The sequence below is a fragment of the Drosophila busckii genome, chromosome X (assembly GCF_011750605.1).
Source record: "Drosophila busckii strain San Diego stock center, stock number 13000-0081.31 chromosome X, ASM1175060v1, whole genome shotgun sequence".
NCBI lineage: Eukaryota > Metazoa > Arthropoda > Insecta > Diptera > Drosophilidae > Drosophila > Drosophila busckii.
The window spans coordinates 6293446-6308750 of NC_046608.1; the positions used below are offsets into that span (position 1 = coordinate 6293446).

The window sequence follows — 15305 nt, forward strand, 5'->3', positions numbered from 1 at the left end:
TACACACACATGTACATATACTTACATACACGTCACGCATACGCACACATCGCCGAATTTGTTGAAAAGTCCAAAATGGAACTAGAACGCAAGAAACGCGCAAGAAAATAGGCAACTGTTTTTTTTTGTGTGTTTTCATTCAAACATATGCACTTATACACACATACCCATTCACATACACATATATAGATATGCACGCGTGCTTTTGCTTCATGTGTATGTTTGTTGGCTTGCTCGTGTGTGGGTGCAGGAACAAATGCTCCTGTTTATTTTGAGCAATTAGAAGTTGCTCACTATGTTTGCATACATAACATACATGCATACATGCACATACATGTATTTTGCTATGTCTGTATGTCATAGTTCTTCTCCCGTTACCATCCCAGAACATCGCATAAATCAAACAAAAGGGCAGACAGCAACTCGTTGACGTCACTGGCAACTTTTGCTTTATTTTGTTTCAATTGCTACTCTAATAACAATAGCATAATCTTTTGCTTTTTAACAAGCAATTTATGCTAAGCTTTGCATTCAATAAGCGCTAATGAGTTGCTGGCAAATGAACTAAGCTTTTTATAGTAAAATAAATCCGATCTCTTTGTGAAACAGTTTCAAAAATAACTCTCGAGCTATCGCTACCGCAATTAATTAGAAGAGCAAACTCGTTGGCCGATTGAACTTTAATTACAATGTAAAATAAGAAGAGTAGAATTGGCGCAATAGTGCCGTTACTTTGATTGCAAGCTCACCGACTTACAACCTACAACCTAGAACCAAAATAAAATTCAGAGAGCCTGCTGTTGTTTCACATATACTACATACAAAATTCCTAATGTATGTCATTTTGTTTGGGTGGATGGTTCATTTTTAACGAGTCTTGTTTGTGTGACAAGCTTCCTTGCTGCCTAATATGCTTTCGATAACGATTAACCTAGACCGACCGGTCAATTATAGTGCTTGTATATAGTATTAGCTAGTAAATAACATTGACTTGCGAATTCGTTAACCCCAATGTGTCTTTAAATCTAAGCATTGGCCTTATAGTTATCGGTTTCTGGTATTGCCGAATTTAGAATGTTAGCACTATCGACATAAATTGCAGCGCATCACAACATTAAACATGCCGTTTTTTAAGTATGTATGTAATAAACGAGTACGTGTGTACTTATTAGCAAATGTAAACATGAATCGCTCGCTTAACATGCATACACACACACACACACACACACACACACATAACAATGCGAAAGAGTGGAACGAGGAGCAGCCGCTTGGGGAGGCCGTTTGGGGAATTTCTTGTTATTCATTTCCAGTAAAGTGGCATGTTTCATTGCCACTGTTGCCAAACTCACCACACTGCGCGTGTTGAACTCTGTGTGCATGACCATACATACAATACATACGTACATAGCTTTACATCTACAAGCGTACATTGAGATAGCACACATACCGTACGATTTTCATCCCCTAACTTTTCATTCATAGCGTGTTCCAGTAATGGAATGTTATACCGATTTATGAAACGACATAGTGCTACAAAGTCCTCCCCCCTCCCACACAAACACACACACACACATAGAGAGAGAGAGAGAGAGAGAGAGCGACAGACACAGGCATAGACGTAGCTGTGTTTAAAAATAAATTGATAGCTAATTTTGAATAGAATAGCTCGAGTCTTGGAGTGCATTTATAGAAAGCCACGTATGGAATGACGATTGCAGTTTAATAATAAATGATTTAAATGCCCGCTGACGTGCGTGTGTGTGCGTTTTTAACTGGCTTACCGTAAATGAGAAGCTTGACACTTGTGTTATGCTTATGTGTATGTGTGTAGGTTTGTGTGTGTGTGTGTGTTTTTCGATAGGTCATGAACTGAATTGACCCGAACAACAACAAAACGTCGTTTATAAGCTATTAAATTACAATTTAAAAACAAGTTTACGTAGCCTAAGAGCAAATAGTAAACGCGTAACTAAAATGTTTTAAACGTGCAACTAAACCACCGCTATTTCAACTGATTAACAAAGTGCAAAGTAAAATCGGCAACTAACTTTATGTTTTTGTGTGTTTATTGTTTTTTTTCTTGTTTTTCTGCAACAGCATTTGGTGCAATAAGAATAAAAGCAAGCCAAGATAAATAAATAATTCAACTGCAATATAATACAAAAATTGAAAATAGTGTATATAGACAAGAAGAGCCGTAATGAGCATTAACATACAATAAAATACCAAACGAAACGAATTAGTTTAAGAGCAACTTAAATATTTGAAATAAATGGTGCAAATGAAATAAACCGAGAAGACCGAATTCACCTAAAGCATCCCCACTAAAGTCTTCGGACATCCGATATTCGGAGAACCGATCGTTGCCAAAGCCAAGAACTAACTGAACTAACTACAAAATCTATATTTTCACAATATAAATAATAAAACTGTAACTTGAAAGCCTTCTGGCCAATCAATTAAATGTCCAGTTGCCACTATCGTGCCATGCGGACGGCGTGTCACTCCCGACAAATGCGTATTGTGGTTCACTTTGTTTAATATAATTATGGCCGAGCGGTCGTTACAAAAGTATCAGAAATTGGATATAGTGACGGTATGTATATAATATGAATATATATAGTTTAACTGTGCGTTGATTGTGTATAAAATTAAAAATTAGAGCTATCGTTAAGATCGATAGCTTACTTTCATACTTAACGTATTTAATCCATATATAAACCAAAATACATTCTCTTTGAACTTACATTAACCGAAATATTTCAGCTAGAACTGATTTCTAACTATTACTTGTATTTTTATATAAATTTTATTAAAATATTACATTCGATATTATCGATAATACCACTGATAGCAGTTCTAAATAATAATAATCGCCTCTCGCCCCATCTTATGTATGATAAAAAACCCCTGACTTTATGTTTATGCTCAGGTTGGAAGCGGCTCAGGAAGCAGTGCTAGCAGGGCATCAACAGGACTCCTTAGGCGGGGGGCACTTGGGTCGAAAGGGAGCCCATCGCTTAGCTGATAGAATGGGTGGCCCGAAAAAAGAGGAAAACCCACCAGGTGGTGGTCCAACGTCATTGTTTATCCTAACCGAGGATAACCCAATTAGAAAATACACACGATTCATCATTGAATGGCCGCCCTTTGAATACGCTGTGTTACTGACAATCATAGCCAACTGTGTTGTGTTGGCGCTAGAGGAGCACTTGCCAAATGGCGACAAGACAGTATTGGCTCAAAAATTGGTAAGCTAATCCCCACGCCCACGCCCACTCTTCCATTCCTAATCGCCCGCTGGTTATTATTAATTTGATATTGGATTCGTAATAGGAAAAAACGGAGGCCTATTTTTTATGCATTTTCTGTGTAGAAGCATCGCTCAAGATCCTCGCCTTAGGGCTTGTTCTGCATAAGCACTCCTATCTCAGGAATATTTGGAACATCATGGATTTTTTCGTTGTAGTGACGGGGTAAATATTTGATATCATTAACAAAAGCCAAGCCTTTGGTTTCACAGCCATCCACAGCTTTGACTCTTAAAATTTGTTTTTGCAATTTACATTTTTTTGGTTGATTTATTATTTTTAAGAATAAAGTGAAAATGTCAACGAAAGCAAAAAAAAAACAGAAAGCCATCGATAAGTTAAATTAATTACTTTTAATTAAATGTAATAACAATTTGTATATCGAACCAATGCCGATAACAGTGCCATGACGATATTTGCTGAGGCCAATATAGATGTTGACCTACGCATGTTGAGATCATTTCGTGTCCTAAGGCCACTGAAGCTTGTATCCCGAATTCCAAGTAAGATGGTCCAAATGAATTGCAGCAATCTTTAGGCCAGACGATTCAGTAATTAATAGTTAACTAGAACTTAGGAGCTAGTTTAATACTTTTTACTTATGTATTTCATACAAATGTGTAATCATTTACTGGAACTTTCTGGATTAGTCTTAGGCCAATTTGGAGTCTACCCAGCATACTAGTTGCAAACGTATCTTAACGGATTCCAATTGGAAACTAACTTAATCAAATAAAAAAACTATTTCAAATTATTATAACATGTATTAGTATATATCTTCATAATTTTTTTTATAACACTAGCTATAAATCCAATTCCAAATTACACTTTCATATTAGATTGCAAATTTATTGATTTTCCCATAAGAAAACTTGAACTGGTATGGAAGTGGTGTTTATCGAAATTACAGCGACTTTATAACAATGTCATTATATATTATATTCTTATTATAGTGATATTTAAGGGTATAAACAAATGTAATATTATTAATTTATATGTGATGTGTGGTGTTTAGATTTATGCTTAAGTTTAGCGCTATATGAAATTTTATGAAATCTTGTCATCTAATTTAGGTAGAACATTGTTAAAGTTAACATGGATTCACTATGGATTCCACTCAAACATTTAGCGGCTTAGTGTAAAGCGGATTTACTTACTTAAGTATCTGAACAGCTATGCAAAGTTCTATTAGTTGTTGTTATCTTTAGCTTAGATTTCAATCTTTGCAAAGTTGTCTCTATATTCGGCTTGCCGAAAATTCTAATGTATCATAAATGTTTAGTCTTTATAAACATTTAATAAGCTAGCTAGCGACGAAATATCTATTGTTATTAATAATTAAGGTGTTCTATTTTTTAGAGCTAGCGCTCTTGTTTTTTTTTTTTAGTTTATAATTAGTTTACAGCAATTATTAATTTCCAGCAACACACAATTGTTTTTCTTTTAAATAATCGAAATATTGCTAATAAATTGCTCGTTTCGAACGTTTCGCTTAACATCTGCTAACAGATTCATCACACAGTACCCACAAATAGGGCCAGAGGTAGACCTAAGAACACTTAGAGCCATTCGTGTGCTACGGCCCTTAAAATTAGTGTCTGGAATTCCTAGTGAGTAGTACTTGCGTAAACATTTTACTTTCCTCTCTCTCTATTCGAATTTATACTTTGTAGTGAATAACACGAATAATACGAATTAGCGTATTAATCTAGATACTAGAATTCTAACCTATATACATTTTATTGTTGTAATTGCATGTGATACTAAGATATATACAGATATGTAACTGATATATGTATATATGTAAATTTTCGAATATCAAATTTTAATGTATAATCCACTAATGCAATTCTCTTTCGTATCGTATGCCAACTCTGCGTTTGGACTCGTCTAGGTTTACAAGTAGTTTTAAAATCTATAATCAAGGCGATGGCACCTTTACTGCAAATCGGTCTCTTGGTGTTGTTTGCAATCGTAATATTTGCAATCATTGGACTCGAGTTTTATTCGGGCGCACTGCATAAGACTTGTTATAGCTTAGAAGATCCAAGTATATAATAAAACGCTTTGAGCCTCTTCTACACACACATTTGACTAACGAACTGCCTTTTTGTAGCCAAACCAGAGAAGGAAGGTGAATCGGAAACACCTTGCAACACTGATAATAGCACAGAGAAGGCCACCGGCAGTTTTGTCTGTAATATCACGTCGAGCATGTGTCTGGAGAAATGGATAGGACCAAATTCAGGCATAACAAGCTTCGATAATATTGGCTTTGCCATGCTGACGGTGTTCCAATGCATTACAATGGAAGGCTGGACGTCAATACTATATTGGGTATATATTGTATAACGATTTGAAACTTTTATTGTATTAATCAATTGATTGATTGCAGACCAACGACGCATTAGGTTCAACATTTAATTGGATATATTTCGTGCCTCTTATAGTTATAGGCTCATTTTTTATGCTCAACTTAGTTCTTGGTGTTTTGAGTGGGTAAGTTGGCTCAAAGGAAACGAAAGATAAACTCATTTACACCGATTAACAGAATTGACGTTTTAAATTTGATTTATTTTCAATTTGAGTTTGAGTTCAGTTATTTAAAGTTTCGACTGAACTGTAAATATGTAATTTACATATGTATATGTATATATAAATGCGTTTATCATTGATTTTCAATTCAATTTATGAGTTTTCGCATAAACTGTTATCATTTTTGCTGTATTAAACTGTCATATTCTTGGCAAATTCAGAGAGTTTTCAAACGAGCGTAACCGCGTCGAGCGTCGCATGGAATTTCAAAAATGCCGTTTTCGCGCCATGTTTCAAACAGCAATGGTCTCATATCTTGATTGGATCACACAAGCAGGTTTTTAATTATGAACAAACTTATAGTGCAATACTCGTTAATAATACAAAAAACAAAACACTTACTGGCCCAACTACTACCCTTAGATACTACGTGCAGCTGAGATGCACGAAGAGAACTCGTGTTCTATAATAAATCCGCTACATATCACATACATGCATGCATACATATTTATATATATATATATATATATATATATATATATGTGTGTGTGTGTGTGTGTATATAGTATATATAGTAGCTAGTCCATAAAAGTAATAATTAAGCAGCTAAAACAAGCTATGACCCCACGCAATACCCCAGCCTCCCCTTCAACTCTATATACTACATACATAACAAATGCAAAAATAACTGAACACGAATACAAAATAACATATGACTATGAATATATGTATGTACTCTCGCTACTTAACAAGTTTAACTGCATAAGAAGTTGATATTAATGCTAGTTTTTCTATTTAAATATTACTCTAGATCGCAAGCAAGTTTAGTACCCCCTGTCTTATCAGCTGATACAAACTAAACTCATAAACCCTTATATAAGAACCAGTGCGTATCTCTAAATAAATTCCCTTTGCATTATACTATTTAAAACCCCCGACAAACAAAAACTCAAGTAACTAGTTAACTTAAACTACACACAATATTTCAAATACTACTATCTAACTAACTAACGGATGTCTTTAATAAGATACTGTTATTGCTATGACAATGTGCACAAGCAGTGATTTATAATATTACTCATACATATACAACTATAATTATATAGTATATAGTATACAATCAATACAATCATTTTATTCTTATGTTCCAAGGAAAATGCGTTCCCAAAAGAAAACCCCCGACCCCAAAAAAAAAAAAAAAATATATATATCACAGCAGGCAAATTTGTGATGATGCCATTTACCCCGAAATAAATACGTACTATATATATGTTTGTACATCTAGAACATTGGCAGTTGAGTGCTCTAAAAAGTCATTGCAACTTCAACTGAGTCATCATCAGTTGTTGGCCAATTATACGCAACTGGGCAAACTGTCTAAACTCAGACATGCACATATACTACATATATACAATATATAGAACATGATATCATATGTTACATGTCTGTGTCTCTGTGTGTGTGTGTGTATATGTGCATGTGCATAATTTATTCATACTCATGCAACTCTGCTCTTGAATTCATTTATACAATTTTCATTTGCCTCTGCAGTTTTCAGTTGATTAAGCAAACTTTATTTTCGAAAGCCACACATAACTTACATGACTGAATTTGATATTTGAGAATATTGCTAATTGGATTGTGTCCTGTTGTTTCGTTTTTGTTTCCATCATATATACTATTTAAAACGTGTTTTTTTGTAGTGAATTCGCAAAAGAACGAGAAAAAGTAGAAAATAGACAAGAGTTTCTTAAACTTAGAAGACAGCAGCAACTAGAAAGAGAATTAAACGGCTATGTTGAATGGATTTGTAAAGCTGGTATAGTATTTACCCCCCTATATATTTAATGTAATCTACTCTATATACATAAATGCATCCACACAAACACACACGAACACGAACACCAATACATTGAAACAAACACATGTAGTATTAATATTAATTCATTATATACTTGCTACATACATTCTTTGTATGATATGTTTTCTTATACATACTACACCAAAGTTTAACGAGTTAATTAGTTATACAATTTTCAAAATATACATTCTTTCTCCTTCAGCTATAAGTATGTAAATATATTTTTAAATATACATACATACTGAGTTTACAGAGCTTGTGGCACTTTTGCTAGTTTATCCCCTAGTACAAGAACACTACCAACTAACACCAGACACTACATAACATCACAATATAACAACATACCAAACTTTCTACTAAATAAAAATGTTTAAAAAATTGCATTAAAATGAATAAATGAATTCGGCATGCCGAAGACGAAGAAATACCCTTGCAGACTAGTCGACATTATATCCATATCCCCCCAAGCTAAGCTGTATCTACCTTGTCCAAATTGTATAGTTACACTATAGCAACCATATAGTTACAGTTAGATACAACCTCCTCTGCAAGTGTATTTTTAAAAGTAACCAAGTAACAATTGATGTTGCCTCCTTGTATTGCGTGGATAATAACACATTTCTTTTCGTAATATGATTTCAGAGGAGGTTATATTAGCCGAGGAGCGTACAACGGAAGAGGAGAAAATGCATATAATGGAAGGTTTGTTTTTTAATTCATGTGCTTGCTTGTTAATTGCTAAATTACATTCCATTCATTCAACCAGCTCGAAGACGCAATGCAGCCAAACGAAAAAAACTGAAAAGCTTGGGCAAGTCCAAATCGACCGACACAGAAGAGGAGGAAGCTGAGGAAGACTATGGGGATGACGGTAAATATTTAGGCTTTCTTAAGTCGTCATATTATGCCGGAAACTATGTTTAAGTTTGAATGCATTGCCGTTGATTTTGTTTGCGTATTTAGGGAACTGAGATAAATCAAAAAAATATATATACCTCTAACATATATCTAAGATTCTCAATGGCTTTCTTGACGATAGGTTAAGCGACTTTTAACTTACTATGTTTACATATTTGGTTTTGAAATCCAATTAATTATACGTTTCGTTTTTATTTAATTTAAATTTGAATTTGAATCGAACTCAACAACTGAAATGTAAGTAAATTATAATTTCATTTAACTAATTGCTTTTATGTTTACGTTATGCACCATTCATAAATACATACAATTCACATACAATGTATTTTGAAATGTATTTTTAGGCGCAATAATAATGTATTTGTATTTGTAAACAATTGTCAATAACTAGCTTAGCCTACTAAACTAGCTGACTATTCTATATTCTGGCTAACTATCGAACTATGTGTTGGCTATCGCTAGTAGCGATAATAAGACTACTACAGATCATTGTCTAGTCTTAACCTACAGTCTGTCCTTTGCACCAGAGTACTTTGTGAAACGACTAAACTATGGATCAATAACGTCTTATACTAGTGCAATACATAGAGCTAGAGAACGCTTAATCTAGTGTCTAATTCGCTCTCTCATATAGACCATGTGTGTACAAGTAGTTAATAATGCTCGTATTAGCTTAACTATAAATTGAAAAAAAAAAAAAAACAAAAATAATCTAGCGAACCAGCGAGCAAATCCTCACAGCAACAAACTGTATTTGTATATTGCAACTTTTACTTGTGGCAAATGAGTAACGAGGCGATTAATTATAATGCTTTCATATGTTCTGTTAATAGGTTATCTGAAAACGCGTTCGAAACCCCAAGGGAGCTGTACAGGATTTTGGCGAGCGGAGAAACGGTTTCGGTTTTGGATACGACACACTGTAAAGACGCAATGGTTCTATTGGTTCGTCATCGTGCTTGTCTTTCTGAACACTGTTTGTGTTGCCGTGGAGCATTACGGCCAGCCAACGTTTCTCACAGAGTTTCTGTGTAAGTATTGCCCACGCCCCAAATAAGATGGTTTCAATTGCTATAATGTTTTCATTTCACAGACTATGCCGAGTTCATATTCCTCGGTCTGTTCATGTCGGAAATGTTTATCAAGATGTACGCGCTGGGTCCGCGCATCTACTTCGAATCGTCGTTTAATCGTTTTGATTGTGTCGTCATTAGTGGTTCGATATTCGAGGTGATCTGGTCTGAAGTCAAAGGTGGCTCCTTTGGCCTCTCAGTGCTGCGTGCCCTGAGACTTTTGCGCATCTTCAAGGTGACCAAATACTGGTCCTCGCTGCGCAATCTAGTAATTTCCCTGCTAAACTCAATGAGATCCATTATCTCGTTGCTGTTCCTGCTCTTCTTGTTCATACTGATATTTGCACTGCTTGGCATGCAACTGTTCGGTGGTCAATTCAATCTGCGTGGCGGCACGCCCCAGACCAATTTTAACACATTCCCCATAGCGCTATTAACCGTCTTCCAAATTCTCACCGGCGAAGATTGGAATGAAGTTATGTACCAGGGTATTATATCGCAAGGTGGTGCTAACAAAGGAATGATTTACTCTATGTAAGTTTTAATTTTTCCTTATTCATTTTATTTCATTTTTTCCACATCATTTTTTTTCGTGTCAAATTTGTATTGTAATTGATTTTAAGAGTATGCTAAAGTCAACGTTTTTTTTATGACCACTAAGCTGCAAGCAGCTCTTAAGTATTATCATGAATCCCAAGTATATAAGCGCTCTGACCCACTAAGCAATTAATACTTGTTGTAGTCGACTCGTATATTTTAGTTTCATATTTAGAATTATTTAAGTTAACGAATATTCATTGAACGTCGAACCATTAATGTGTGCAATCGACCTAGAGGACTTTTAAGAGCTTGAAGAATTTAGTAGCTCACTAGTAGCTCTCACTAAACTTCTACGAGCCAAGTCCTGACGTTATACACAGACGCCAGTGTCGCCTATTCTTTAATACTATATAACGTAAGTGTAAATAATGCCAGCTCAGCTCCAATAAACACCCTGCTTACTTATTTCTCTTTTATTACGATGTTCCTCCTGTGCAGCAAATTTGGATTAACATAACATAATGTCTATGTATTCATATATATACATACATATATTATAAGCATAAGTATAATTTGCACTTACACAGTTGCCTTAGTGTTATTATAAATAGTTAATGACGTAGTCTTATGTATGTATGTTCATTTATAAGTATATTTATCTATCGATACCATTTGCACGTACTATTCGCAATACGCTAGTGCCTAAAGATTAGTGCTTTAGTTAGTTTGCATGGCAACCACTGATCATTGAATACTTTTCCACACAGATACTTTATCGTTTTGGTACTCTTCGGTAATTATACGCTCTTAAATGTGTTCTTGGCTATCGCCGTTGATAACCTGGCGAATGCCCAAGAACTAACAGCAGCCGAAGAGGAACAAGTCGAAGAAGATAAAGAGAAACAACTGCAAGAACTGGAAAAAGAAATGGAGGCGCTCCAGGGCGATGGTGTTCACCTGGAGAATGGCGATGGCACCGTTGCCACCACAAAAGGCAAAGGCAAAAAGAAGGAGGAGGAGAAAAAGGAAGAGGAGGAAGTGACTGAAGGCCCCAAGCCAATGTTACCATACTCATCAATGTTTATACTCTCACCAACAAATCCGTAAATATGTTTTCTTCTTTCCAAACAATTCTTAAACTAGCCTTAAGCAGAACTCTGGAGGGACTCTACCTATGCAACATAATCTTTCAGTTATTGGTAGCAAGAACTATAATTGCATGCATTTGTCTATGTAATAAAGTTTCTTTGCAGCCGTTGTGAGGCCCATGGACGAGCTCTGCAAGCGTGCAGTGTATAGGGAGAGATATTATGTTCATATTTTTATACATATATATAATGCAGTTTATAGGCTCTTTTTATCAGCACAGGTATTTGTGTTCTGTGAGATTACTGCCAATATTCTAATTCCCAGACTTACATAAAATAATAATATAATAATACTAATTATAAAGGAATTTGCTAACAATATAACTAACTAATTTTCCATTTGTTCTTTTACTTTTTCCTTTTGGATTTGTTATATTTTTATGTTGCACACAACAATGATCAAATTAATGAATCGAATCAATCAATCAATCAATCAATGACATACATCTTTATCTATATGCTTGCACTAAAAATATATCAACGACTACTAAATTTGATTACTACTCAACTCAAATCAATTCAATTCAAACCAATCATCATCAACACGCGCATCTGCAACTTCATCATATCAAATTCATCATCATCAACAACAACTACAACAACAACAATAATAAACATCATCAACAACAACAATTACAAAACAACAATGACTACGACAAACACCGTTTCGTTGTATAAAATTTTATGAATTTATATCAAAATTGCAATTTACCCGAATCGATGTTATATAATTAAATAATTGGATATACTACAACAATAACAACAACAACAACAACAATCACAACAAACATCAACAACAACAAACTCAACAATAAAAATCAAAACGGTTGACCTAACGTAACGCAAATCGTAATCGGAAAATCTAAAAAACAAAAAAAAATTACTACAAAAATAAAATTGATATAAAACATGTTTATAAAATACCAATGATGAAACTGCGCCAAAAACGAACCACAAAACCCAAATTAAAATCTGAATGACATCCCTATTGATGATGAATATGAAATCTGATATTCGAAAACTGAAAAACAAACCAAACTGATCGATCGATATTGGTGAATATATGAACGACATATACAGCATACGACGTGGTGCCCATTGGGTCGTTAATTTACCATATTTTGATTTCTTCATAATGGTCGTCATCTCAATGTCATCAATAGCATTAGCAGCCGAAGATCCCGTTCGTGAGAATTCGAGGCGTAACAAGATCTTGAATTACTTTGATTATGCATTTACCGGCGTATTCACGATAGAAATGTTGCTGAAAATTGTAGACTTGGGTGTGATACTACACCCTGGCAGCTATTTAAGAGAATTCTGGAATATTATGGATGCTGTGGTCGTTATATGCGCTGCTGTTAGTTTCGGTTTCGATATGAGCGGTAGCAGCGCTGGACAAAATTTGTCAACAATTAAATCGCTTCGGGTACTGCGTGTACTGCGTCCATTGAAGACAATTAAACGTGTTCCAAAATTGAAAGCCGTCTTCGATTGCGTCGTGAACTCATTGAAAAATGTTGTTAACATTCTAATCGTGTACATATTGTTTCAATTTATATTTTCTGTTATTGGTGTACAATTGTTCAATGGAAAATTTTTTTATTGTACGGACGAAAGTAAACATACTTCCGAAGAGTGCCAGTAAGTAAAAAATTCTTATAATGAAAATTAAAAATTTATAATTTTGAGTTATAATTTTCTGTTGTCGCTCTGATCTTGATTTTCGTATTTAGTTTAAATCATTTAACATAACATCATCATTTTGTGTTTTCAGTTCAGTTTGGTAGTCGAACCCATCCCCCCCTCTTGCTTTTCACTTAGCCGCGATACCTATAAATCAATGTATATATGTTTTGTCTGTCCTACAAACCTACAAGATACATATATACAGATATAGCTCTCCCATGCTATCACTCACTCTCGCTCTTACTGTTTTCCAATATATATCGTATGTATATGTATATTTAATTATCAATGTCTGTCTATTTCTTCTTATAAATAAGCATATTTATATACCCATATACATAAAGTTAACGCATATCTGTTCCCTATTACTGTTTCTGTCTGTGTTTACAATCCTATATTTCAAGTGTGCCTACAACAATGCTTTAACATAAGTACTACTACTTAGTCTAAACTTACTAACACGTCTACTAGTTACATGCTACCTACATATAATACATACATACATATTATGTATACGCCTGGCTTTTAGAGCTATGCACACCACTCAGCTCCCTGTTCTCCGACTGTTCCCAGGAACAGTTTCCACATAAATCCCTACACATGCATAGCTACTACTTGTATGTGTGTGTGAGTGTTATACACTTTAGAAAGTCTTATTAGAACAACAACTTTTCTACTCAAATAAAAATGTTTCACGCAAATTCAGTTTTAGCAGTAACTCCGATAGAAACGCATGTAAAAAGACCGGGAGAGTGACTGATGGAAGCTGTATTTTACCTAGTTATATATATATAGGTATATCAGGCTGAATGGAGGATCCGAACTTTTTGTTTTGTTTTGTAAATTGCCTTGGGCGCCTCTACAACACTGTATATAAATGCATTTATGTATTTATATATATGTAAATATTTTGTTGAATAAGTTTTGCAACTGTATATAAATTCTGTACAAACTTATATGGTGTGCACCCAAGTGCACCCAAGAATTCATTATGTCTACTCATACCTTGTTATGCGACTTCTTACAATAACTTATAATTTTAAATCTTAATTTCAATTTCAATTTGTTTTTGTGGCTAGGCTTTGTTTCAATTGTTTCCAGTTTTGTTTTTAAGAAAACAAAAAAGGTGCACTGATTTTACAGAATGTAAGAGTAGCATTTTATAGTTTCTTGCCCAGATTTTCTTGCCTGATTCGTTACCAACAATCATGCGAGTAAACGGGCCAAAAACAAATACAAAAAAAAAAGAAAAAAACGTTAAATTAAAGGATTGAAGAGAAAACCCTAATAACAATTTATTTTTAAATCAATAATCAAAAAAAAATATATATACTAACCAAATAGTGAACCAAACGCTTTAATCAACAACATCCATATATGTGCGTAAAAAAATGAATCGTATAGCTTAGAAATGAAATGCGAAACTACATGAAATACCAAACTAAAAAACCTTTCTAGTTTTCTTCAATTTATGTTCTAGTTAACATTTGTTATTCATTGACTATAATATCAATGTATCTTTATATATCTATTGTTGTCTAATGCATCAAAATAACCAAAATGAACGAAAAAAAAGAAAAAAGCAAAACAAACCAAAACCATCAATTAACAATTGTCGATTGTCGATCGCGGTTAGCATGTACATTAAATGTTTCATTTACTTTTTATCAATTGGGTATTTTGCAATACCAAAGAGTCCATATTACTACCAGAAGATTTCTTAATAAGCCTGTACACGCGTGCACTTTATAGAAACCAGGGCAGTTGCCAACTTAGTTTCAGTTGTAGCTCTTTAAACTTTTGGCCAAACTACAGCCATGTGCTGTGCATAAATTAAAAACTAATGAAGTATAAGAGTAAGAAGCGGAAGAGACGAAACTGTATTAAATGTCCATCATAATTTAAGTTGTTGTCTAATTATGTTGATAGTCGTTAGCCGTTTAACTAATTTGGTGATTAGTATACTAATTAGCATTTCGTTATGCATTTTTATTCCAATATGTGTTTAAATGATTGGCAACACTTACGTACTATTTTGTAATCGATATCAAACTCGAATCCAAATCCGAATCCGAATTCGTTTGCACTTGAGACGAGAGTGTAACAAGCGCGTAGCTTACACTCATCGTATAGAGAAGTGAAAAACAATGTAAGATACTCATAGCCAAGCATAGAATCTAGGACTCTATGTATGCATCTAACTGTATTTGGAGTATCTTTTTGTTTT

General features: G+C 34.3%; 1 protein-coding gene across 1 annotated transcript in view; it reads left to right on the forward strand.

The window, feature by feature from the left end:
• The first annotated feature begins 2142 nt into the window (after nucleotides 1-2142).
• Nucleotides 2143-15305, forward strand: part of LOC108606227 (voltage-dependent calcium channel type A subunit alpha-1) — a 43418-nt gene continuing 30255 nt past the window's right edge. The window contains exons 1-14 of the mRNA XM_033294380.1: nucleotides 2143-2599; nucleotides 2936-3254; nucleotides 3340-3479; nucleotides 3717-3817; nucleotides 5209-5364; nucleotides 5431-5651; nucleotides 5710-5813; nucleotides 7553-7668; nucleotides 8353-8412; nucleotides 8477-8581; nucleotides 9462-9659; nucleotides 9722-10235; nucleotides 11009-11344; nucleotides 12470-13033. Coding sequence (XP_033150271.1) covers nucleotides 3036-3254; nucleotides 3340-3479; nucleotides 3717-3817; nucleotides 5209-5364; nucleotides 5431-5651; nucleotides 5710-5813; nucleotides 7553-7668; nucleotides 8353-8412; nucleotides 8477-8581; nucleotides 9462-9659; nucleotides 9722-10235; nucleotides 11009-11344; nucleotides 12470-13033 — 2834 coding nt within the window. The 5' untranslated portion in view covers nucleotides 2143-2599; nucleotides 2936-3035. The remainder of the gene's footprint in view (nucleotides 2600-2935; nucleotides 3255-3339; nucleotides 3480-3716; nucleotides 3818-5208; nucleotides 5365-5430; nucleotides 5652-5709; nucleotides 5814-7552; nucleotides 7669-8352; nucleotides 8413-8476; nucleotides 8582-9461; nucleotides 9660-9721; nucleotides 10236-11008; nucleotides 11345-12469; nucleotides 13034-15305) is intronic.